This window comes from Pezoporus wallicus, unplaced genomic scaffold (assembly GCF_028554395.1).
Source record: "Pezoporus wallicus isolate ANWC-B61680 ecotype Strahan unplaced genomic scaffold, APGP_CSIRO_Pwel_v1 contig_161, whole genome shotgun sequence".
In the NCBI taxonomy this organism is placed as follows: Eukaryota; Metazoa; Chordata; class Aves; order Psittaciformes; family Psittacidae; genus Pezoporus; species Pezoporus wallicus.
The window spans coordinates 11,968,454-11,978,983 of record NW_026642654.1 but is presented as its reverse complement, the minus strand read 5'-3'; the positions used below and the strand labels follow the sequence as shown (position 1 = coordinate 11,978,983).

Below are 10,530 nucleotides of genomic sequence, written 5' to 3'. Positions count from 1 at the left end.
CACAAATGTAACACTGAGTTTTCTCCAGTAATCCGTGTTTTTTAATTAATCCTCTTGTCCCTCTGTACCTCTCCAAAATAGAGAGGAACACCTGTTTCACTGTAATAGACCCCTCCACACTATGCAGCAGGAATTAAAACTCATCCTCGAAATGGCTGTCTAGTTACCATGTCAGATTCATAAGGAAATGACCAAACCATTATTTTTCCCCCCCTTTTTTTTTAAAAAAAAAAAAAGTATTTAAACAGTGGGATGTTTGTGGTCCAAGGAAGATTTACACTGTGCAAATCATTAAAATGTATAAAACCCCCAAATTGTGTATGGCCAAATTCAGAAGCTATAACAATATCAGTATGTGTGGCTTTTACAGCAAAAAAGAAGAGGAAAAAAAGTGGGATTCTACAAAATAGCTACAATATGGGAAAGAGCTAGGCTATCAAAGGGAAAACCCCATAACCCTACAAATCACTCTGTCCATCCCTAACTCCCTAATGCATTCCAGGATGTAATAAAACATATCCTGCTTTTATGGGAAGTGCAATGATGTAAAGATGAATTATCACTATTGGAAGCAAAACTGGAAAAATTCACAATTTTTCAGTTCAAATTCCAAACACAATATCAAAGAGTATAAAAATAGATCTCTAAATGTAACGTTGATGGATCTGTGAAATATGACAAATTTTAATCCAAAATAAATGCAAGGACATACAGATGATATAAACCACAACAATGAAAATAGACAATGAAAGAATAAAATGACAGATTTTCTGATTCTGCAACTATGCATTTTCTTGTATTGCATTTATTTTCAACTAACATAGAGGTTCCATATTTATCCTGTGTCATACTGGATTATCACTGCATATTTTGCTGAACACAGAGGATTTAGTTTTCATTTTGCAAAGTTACATAAGCTCTTCCCTCTCTCCAAAGAAGTTTCAGACAGCTTGCCTCAAAACCTGCCAGCTTCCCACCACAGTGCAAAGCTTGAGCAGAACTGCGAACCCTAAACATCCAAAACACTGGTGCAAAGCCCCTACTAACCAGACGTCTAAAATCCTGCTTCTCCTAGTACCTTAAACATTTGCAAAGTGATACAGCAGCATTCATGCATTTGTATTTCAAATGCAGTAATATGAAGTAACTCAACTCTCCAAAACACAAAAATCTTGATCATTGTCATAAAAATGAAAGATATATTCTTATATATTCCAGGTCTCCTGTCTGGGGAGAAAGGGCATAAAACCAGTTTACTGAATAAACAGCTAGACAACACACTATGTTTTCAGCATCTGTGTCTCTAAACCTAATGCATCTATTTTCCCCAATTCTGGAAGAAAGGTTATTTGCATTCTCTTTTCATCCCCATATATTTGACTGTACTCCATCAGGATTAATGCCTATCCTATTCTTATGCCCTAAAGAAAAACAGTTGCTCCGGCTCAAACAACTGAGACAAAACTAGACAAGTGTCTGGGTATACTGCAAAGCTCAGGAAGAACAACAAATATCATTTCATCACAAAGCTCAGATATATATCTAAACAATGCAGACAATTTGGTAGGTTTACTTAAACTACTGTCAGAAGAGAAAATAAATCTTAAGTATAAAACCACTGGACTTGATCTGTTTGAAAATTTCACTCACCAGTTACTTTGGGAATCCCCTGCAAGCGTGGCACTGGTAACGCTACTATTATACCCAGGTTTGTTCCAACCATCAATAAGCCATGGCACACCAGGAGGCTGGTCACAGAAATACGTTGCTGCCCTGCAGAGTTCAGGAAGTGCTCTGTTACCTTACAGCAATAATCTTTGCCTAGATCAAAGTCACTTCAGACACACACAGAGTCAGCTGCATCTTCTCATTCAGCAAAGCACTTATCAAAAAGGGAAATATTTTGCTGGATTGTGGTACTAGAACTTTACATACATGAAAATTTAAATACTATTAAATTTCTGAAATATTCTTCCTAAATCTCTAAACCACAGTATCTAAAAATAGACATAGATTACTCTTAGAAGTACGCTTTTATACATAGACTTTGTATATTCTCAGTAATAAAACTGAAAGGCATTTCACTTCACAGTACTCAACAATATATTGCCATAACACATTATACTCAAGACTCAAAGCTGTTCACAATTACTTTTTTCTCCTAGTTTTTATTCTGTGAAACTGTATCACAAGTCCTGTCTCCCCCTGTTTGAGTTTGGGTCCCCCATACAAGAATGGCATCAGCATACTGGAAAAAGTCCAGTGGAAGGCAAACAAGGCAAGGAGAGTGGAGCACATAGTGTACAAAGAAAAGTTAAAAGAAGTGCTGTCTGCACCTATGTGATGGGAGGGTGTGCAGAAAACAGACAGATTCCATTCAGATGTGCACAGTGACCCAATCAGACAGATCAAATTTGGAATGTGGGAAATTTGGATTGCAAGTAGGGAAAAGCTCCTTCTTTATAAGGGTGGTCAAATACTGCAACACGTTGCTCAGAGGTTGTGGAATCTCCATCCTATCCAAAGATACTAAAAATTTGACGGGACAAGTCCTTGAACAACCAGACCTAATCAGGCCTGCTCCAAGAAGGATGGATGAGATGAACTCCAGAGTAACTTTCCAGTCAAGACTGTTCTATGATTCTGTGATTTTCTACAATATATTATTTATAGGATTGTTATTTTCCTAACGAAAACAAAGGTTTTGCTTGCAATGCTTACTAAATATGTTCAGATGGATTTTCAAAATGGCCTTGACAAGTTTCAGAAATGGAAACTACAGCTCGCCCAATTTTTTTGCCATGGCCTAAGTTTATGTGGAGGAGCATTTAAATTCTGCTGGAATCCTCCAGCTTCAAACCCTGCATGTTCTTGCATTTATGATTTTTTTACATGCAAGAGAGGAGTCATTCCCATCTTCATCACAACTTTCAAGTTGTTAATCACTTCATCAGTAAGTAGGGAATTTGGATTCCACATCTGATACAACTTGGATGAACCCACATGTTCCACACTTTGGAAAAGGACCTTAATTATGGTGTATCAGAAATAAATGCATTTTCCATCTCATTCCTTGAAGCTGAGCCAAATCGCATCCAAGAATATATGAATCACAGACCCAGTGGGAAAGCAGGGGAGGAGCAGCTTGACTGAAGCCCAAAGCACTCAGCTGGAAAGCAGAAGGAAGACCAGGTCAAGTTTTTCCTCACAGAACTTTACAATTAACCCAGCAATGGTGTGTTGTAAAATACACATGCAGGGCAAGACTTGGAATCCCAGCTCTGTCTACTCAAAACCACATCCTAAAATACTCTAAAGGCATGATGATTAAGTCACCCTCTGCAGGTGTAACAAGCACAAGTAAGCTGAAGAGGTTCCATCTGCTCATGCAGACCTTCACAGATACCTATGTTGTTTTCCATAAACTGTAGGTGTTTATGCTGGAAGGACTGCATCATTCCTCCTCAGCTAAACAGTCATGGATGGTCTATGTCTATAGTAAATTAGAAGCCTTTCGAAGTTTGGAATTTGCTTTTTGATGGGGTCTTTTGGTTGGTTGTTTTGTTTTTGGTGGTGTTCTATTTGGTGTGGTGTGGGTTTTTATTTGTGGGGGTGTTTGGGGCTTTTTGGTTTGTTTTTGGTGTGGGTTTTTTGTTTTTTGTTTCATTTTGTTGGGGTTGGGGGGGGAGAATTTGGATTTTTTAAGATATTAATGGGATTAATCTAGTTTCCAAAACAAGGCACAAAAAGCACTCCCTCCTTCAGCACAAAAGGAGTTCAAACCGTGATGCCCAAACACTTCTGTACACTGGAGTTTTCAAAAACTGGTATTTGAATTCCATGGTTTAGAGCTCAGGCTTGCTCAAGTTACATATGACATGCGAGTCCTCTACCACAACCAGTGCCACAGCAAGTGCAAAGTAACTGCAGGTTACCTTACTCTCACTCCATTTTACTTAAAGCTTGTTTTGCAAACTACAAACAGATCAAAGTACAATTTTTAAGCTTTTTTCAAAAGCTCCAATTGTACTGTTGCCTCTCAAAGCCCACACAGAAGCATGATGCTCACAATTTAAAACAAAAGATCTTTAATGCTTTTTTAGGCATTTAAAATGTAAAATTTTATACATTATTTCATACTCCAACCCTGAAGCAACTTCTAACCAATAATTTTTACCAGGTAAAACTGGTTATATGCATTACTGTTTCCATAGGTGAAAACAGCAAATTATCAGCCAGCAACTTAGAATTTTAAACATTGAGCATAACTGCAGGCATAAACCATCTATAGTGAGGTCAAAAGGAAACCACCTGCTTTGAAATCCTGGAAAGGCAGGAAACATCTGCATCTGGAAATATACTTTGAAATAGCATGTAACAACTAAAAAATATATATAAAAATATTTTTTTTTTAAAAAATACTGTAATACTAGTTCAAAATATTAATTTATCTGCTAGCCAAGGTTTGAAATCATATTCTTTAGTTTGGGTTCTTTTGTGACTTTCTGATATATTTCAAATTCGGAAAAAAAAAAATCCAATTCTGCAGAATGCATTATACAGTAAGCACAGAAATTAACAAAAAGGGAAAACGTTAAACCTAAATGCCAAAACTAATCAAATACTCTAATCTTTAAAGGACACTTTTTAGATCACATTGTCCCAATGCAGACAGCTGTTAAACGCTGCAAATGATCTGACCAGAACAACTTTAGGAAGAACAAAGCCAGCAATTACACTTATACATGGACAAATGGCTTTATTGCCTATGTTTTGCTCTTTGTTCAACTTTCTCAGGTCTCAATTACAACCACCACCAGACTGGGTAAATCCTCATGTGTTCCCATATAGATCTTCTGAAGCCAGCCATAGGTGGGTAAAAGGGCATACTGGTGCATACCCCCTTACATGACCATGCTGCTTTTACTATATAAAAAGTAAGCCTACTGTACAGGTCAATTGGGCTGACCTAAAGTTTCCCCCAATATTTTTATCATTTCCCAGTAGTAAAATCATAAACCCACTGCATTTTATGGTCTGACATCTGGTAGGGTGGGGACAAAAGCAAGCTGTAAGCTTCAAAGTAGAGTTTGTTTTCCACGCAGAGGAAATGATACTTCTTTATTTTCTTTGCCTTTCTCATCTGTTTCCAGGAAACACACATACCATTAGGGGATATATGGATATAAACAGAATACAGCACCTTCAGCAGAAATGACCTCTTCGTTGAAAAAGTAACCTGTCATCATCCATACAAGCAATTAAATGATATGTATCAAGGTCACAATAAACACTTTAAAAGGACAAACTCTCTTAAAGCTGAAACAAAAAACATGTTCAAGGATGTTCTTGAATAACGAAATATTGAATGTGACTATGACAAAACAAATGGGCAGCCTATTCATATACAGCATGATTTTGGTTTTGATGCACTGTGATAAAGGCAGCAAAAAGCTGCCTTTGTGGAGATTTCAACCACAGATCACAAAAGATCATAAACACGAAGCATAAACTTGCTTTACAAATGAAGTACACTGCATTAGTAGATATATTTGACTTCAAATGTTAATAGATTTGGGTTTTTTTTCTGCTGTTCAGTATGCCGTCTATTCAGCTAGGAGAGCTGCACTTGGCCACTTGTACTGTTGTTTACTAAATAGTAAAATAAACTGTTACCTGGACCGATAACAATGACACTGCTCTTTTAACCATTCTCTTCATTTCTCATATAGCATTTGTTCTTTTTTGCCGTTTTGTTACAGAACACGAGCTTCTTATACATTATTAGAAAGTATTTCTGATGATATATGAAGTAAAGGTACTGCAGACTGCTCTGGACTAAATATCTACCCCACAGTTACCTCCAGGACACTGGTTTAATTTCCAGTCCTTCATTCCTACACACAAACTTCCCATAACTCCAGAAAGCAAGAGCCCTTCCAGCTTCATTCTTCATAAGTAGACTGCCACAGATTTACAAAGTTACATCCAGCAGATAAAAGATTCTGCCAGACACAGGCCTGCTTTTTGTATTACTAAACCTTGACAAATTGTAAGGACAATCATGCCATTTCCCTTACACTTCATTCCCCTGTGATTCTATCCTGTGGGATTCTCTTCCTCAAGAGGAGAGGTAAATTCCTTCCTCTCCTCTACAACAAGGAGAGCAGACAGTGATATTTAAAGCAGCCCTCTCCTAAGAACAAAACTAGGAAAATCTAATGCTATGAGGACTAGTTACTAAGGTTATGGGAACCTCCTACTCCTCTATCTTAATTAGTTAGTACAGCTGTCCTTTAAATACAGAGCTGCAATTCACAGTGACCATTCCTGACAGCAACGGGATTTTTTTATTTCTACTGTATAACAACAAAATTATTCCATCAACTTCAACGAGTGATACTCCTCTTATTTATTTACATTGCTTTAAATGAAGACACAAACAACATCTCCAAGTGGCCTATCTGGTCAACATTACATAGTGTTGTTCCTACTAAAATCTTGGCAAAATAAGTCCAGCTTATTTGGAGTTATACCAAAATCTTACCCTTTTAAGACTCTTAGCAATATTTTGACACCAATTTCTTCTCTTTCATTTTGATAGAAGTTGAATTTTTACTTGTCTGTTATTTTTTTTGCATATTAAAGAATTCCTGACGGATTTCAGAAAACTATCAGAGCTGTTTCCTTTAAAAATAAAAGTTCTGTAAGTCCTCAGTAAAGGCAAATATGCATCTTGTAAATACATGTCTATTTAATTCCTTTTCTGTTTCACTTTGGGGGTTTTTTGATGATTTTGTTTTTGGTTGTTTTTTTTTTAAATCTCAGAATATACTACACAGACCTTGATTTATTTTTTGGCTGCTTTTAGTTCCCAAAGGTCCTTACTGCTGCTTTATTATGTAAATCTCCTAGTCCTCTGACTTTTAGCTTTTGTTGTTGCAGCACTGTAGGGATCATACAAACAGCCCCAAGAGCTGCTTTGAAATAACTGAATTTCATTTTTAGAATGGATTCTCCCTTGGAACGTTTGCTGTAATAATATTCTACTCCTGAAATAGATTTCCATTTCCATTCATGGCATGCTGTCTGTAAAGATACTGAGGGAAGAAAAAAAAAGGAACTCAGGTAAAAGTGAAACCAAGGAGATATAATTAGCTAAAACTTTCTTAAAGAAGATGGCTTTTTACATCAGCAGTTTTACTGCCATGGCAGTGAACATTAAAGCTAATTTTTATGAAGTTTTTATATGCAGAAAACACGTAAGGGAGGCCCTACTTCCCTTCCCCCCCCCCCCCGCTATAAACAGCAGAACATAATCAAAGTTAATTTTTTTTAATTTTTTTTTTTTACAACTGATTTTGATTTCTTTGCATAACTGATGATTTAATTAAATCACTTATTTGAAGGATGGCCCTTTGCTGCTGCTCAGTGTTGGAACTACAAACACCACACGTAAAAAAACACCCTGTCTAGAACGTAATATAAACTGACACAATTTAAAATAGACCTTATTGCAAAGCTAATGCCATCTGAAAGAAAATATGAAAAGAAGACAAAGACTGAGGAAGTGAATCACTTTTGAAGCAAGATTTATAGCTAACTGTTGTTAGAATATAATCTCAGTGTGTGAAGTGCCGGCTTCTCCTAGAAACAAAGTGACAAAGCTGGTGCACACACTGCCCATAAAAACTGCAGCAGCTCTGTCCACTGCAGTTTATAAACAGGGAGAAACAGAGAGAATGGTTGTCATCTCATGGAGAACTTACACTCAGCCACGCCAGCACCACTTTTCCGTCTATCCCTTTTGCTAGCAATGCCACAGCTCCCACCTGATGTGCTTGCTGATGCTCAGGTCCTAGCCATTCATTTTCAAAACTGATACAGGCCAGTGCAACTGTCTCTAATAAGCTTCTGTTTTAAAACTCTTAAAGATCTGTTAAACTTTATCCCAGCAACCACAGGTTCCATCTTTACTTATAAGATCAACCTCTTTATTCAACAAATTAAAGTTCCAACCAGCAAAACACTGAACACACTCGAAATGGCATCATGTGAGTGCTTCAGCTGAGTTCACTGGGACTACAGATATAGCTAAAATTAAGCAAGTGGGTTTTGGTCCAAATCCTAGGCAAATGGACTCCATTATAGTAAGCTCCAGATGCAAATGCTAAACTCTGCAAAGCAAACACATTTTCATGGTAGATTCCATTGTCCTGCTGCTTCAGCCACAAAAAAACACCCAAAGCCCCTACTTGAACAGAAGAATCCACCTGCTTATCTGTATAATTACATTTATAACCTCTGAGGAGGACAGCTGCTACTCAACCAGCTCACTGCACACATTGCTCTTCTGGGCAAGCAACAGGCTGTGATTTATTAAATCAAATAGTCATGGGACGGTTATCAGACTCAAAGTCCTAGATAGACCTTCTGATTCTGTCCTAATCTACAACACTCTGGAGAGTGTTGTACATAACAGTGATAAAGACAAAACAAAAATGTTATCACGTGATGTGATTCAGCTACCTGTTAACATATTGTGAACAGGTGTGGCAATGTTAATATCTTGGAGGTGTTTCAGTGTCTCAGTGTGGAAGAGGCGAAGCGTAGATCCAGATGTGAAGGCAATCCAGATTCCCACTCCAGCAACAGCCATGTGGGAGATGACCATCCCTTCCTCTTGATGGGCTTCAAAATGGCTCTGTAAGAAAAACAATGACTCTGGGGGGAACTGAGGAACATCACTCAACCTTCTTTATCAGCTTTTTAGTGCATGCATTGTATCTCTGTCCTCCATGTCAAGGGCATGTGTCCTCTGCTCAGGACACGTTTTGACTGTGTATGATGTTTTAATTTTCATCTTACCCTTATTTGAAAATAGATCGTCATTAGCATGGAAGGATTCTCAGCCTAAAGACAGAGTGACTTCACAGCAACTTAGATACTGTAATTATTAAAGTTATTATATGGTAGGGGCTGGCAAGCCTGCAACAGCTCAAACTTAAAAGGCAGTTTTATTTCTTTATTGATACTCCTTTGGGAAAACTACCACAGATGAGGTACAGATGAGTGGGCAGATTTCTTCTTAATACGTTACTTTGATCTACAGCAGAACTCCTCTTTAAACAATAAAAAAATTTCTTGTTCTGTTAGGTGGTCTTTTCACAACACAGATAATAGAATCAAGGAAAAAGTAATTTTCAGAAATAGTAGATAGTTTATGAATATAAATACACAGTTATTTGCTCACCTATGTGAGCCTTAATACTGTGGCTTGCTTTTTGACTCAGACACTTCTGATTTTCAATAGTATTAGTCTGGTGTTTTTTTTTCTGTCCTTCAAAATATTGATACTTCTCATTAGAAGCAACAAAATCCACCTGAAGGTGGACTTTGAGGATAGATGTTTCCCTTGGTCTAGTGCCTTCCCAGTGAAAACTTCTGCAGGGCTCTACGAAGGCCAAAACCTTTCTACATGTCCCTGTTAATGTGCAAGATAGATCTGTAGCAAAGTTCTTCAATTATTAACAAAAAGTAGGGATTTTTTTTCCCCCAGTTTTATATTGAAAGTAAACTGGCTCTGAAGTTAAACACAGCCTTTTAATGTTGTGCCAGCTATTATCAAATACAGAGAGCTATTATGATAAGCATAAAAGTTCTTTGGCTAAATAAACAACAAACTGTTCCTTGGACAGAAATCTCTTTCTAAGGGATATGAAAGTAAATATCTGCTCCAATATTCATACTACATAAAGTACACCTAAATTTTCTATACATTGTAATTTAGAGTTACATTTAGTCATTTTGCATCAAAATCAAAATTACATGTTGCTCGGGATAAGCTCTTAGCCTAAGGCAGCTATATTTTGAGTATATTAGGGTTATAGATACACTGTTCAAGTTCTCCAGCTGAATTCAACAACCAGGCTAAGATCATAGATAAATAAGAGAAGTTTAATCTTTCACAAAGTGTAACTTTTGATATTATATTTAGTAGGCACTTAATATTCTTTTCATGCCTTATTACTCCATAAAGTAGTGCTTTCCACTGAGAAAGTGGCTGCTTAAAATTAAGAGGATTTTTTTTTTTTTTCTTTTCATCTGTTAACACTTCTGCATAAGTTCAGGTTTTAGTAAACGAACAGAAAAGTTTCTCTTCAGCTATTAGGAAGCGGTTCAAATTCCGAGTGTTACTATATTACTTCTTGACTCTCTGTATAACACCACTGTGGAATGCAAGGTAAGCACATCTGGCAGGCACATTTATATTCACTGTTTTCCTCATTCTTTACCAAATGATATACACAATTTGAAAATCATACGATTTATTCAACAGAAGAGCTCACCCGTGAATAACATCTTTCAAAATCAGTAACAGCTCTTTTGACTAAATTTCCTGATACTTTCATGATGCAAAATCCTTTTTTGTTGAAAAAAAAGGTTTTTAAGGACTAAGTTCTGTTTGCAGACTCACACATCCCTACAAAGATGACCAACTGACTTTTGAAAACTTCTCAGGGACAGATC

At 36.9% G+C, this 10,530-nt stretch overlaps 1 protein-coding gene across 2 annotated transcripts in view; it reads right to left on the bottom strand.

Annotated features, from left to right (window-relative positions):
* Nucleotides 1–10,530, bottom strand: part of ARHGEF10 (Rho guanine nucleotide exchange factor 10) — a 117,597-nt gene that overhangs the window by 2,570 nt on the left and 104,497 nt on the right. For both annotated transcript variants that reach the window (XM_057431698.1, XM_057431697.1), the window contains 2 exons: nt 8,530–8,704; nt 1,651–1,773 (listed from right to left, as the gene is read on the bottom strand). In XM_057431698.1, the coding sequence (XP_057287681.1) occupies nt 1,651–1,773; nt 8,530–8,704 (298 nt within the window). The remainder of the gene's footprint in view (nt 1–1,650; nt 1,774–8,529; nt 8,705–10,530) is intronic.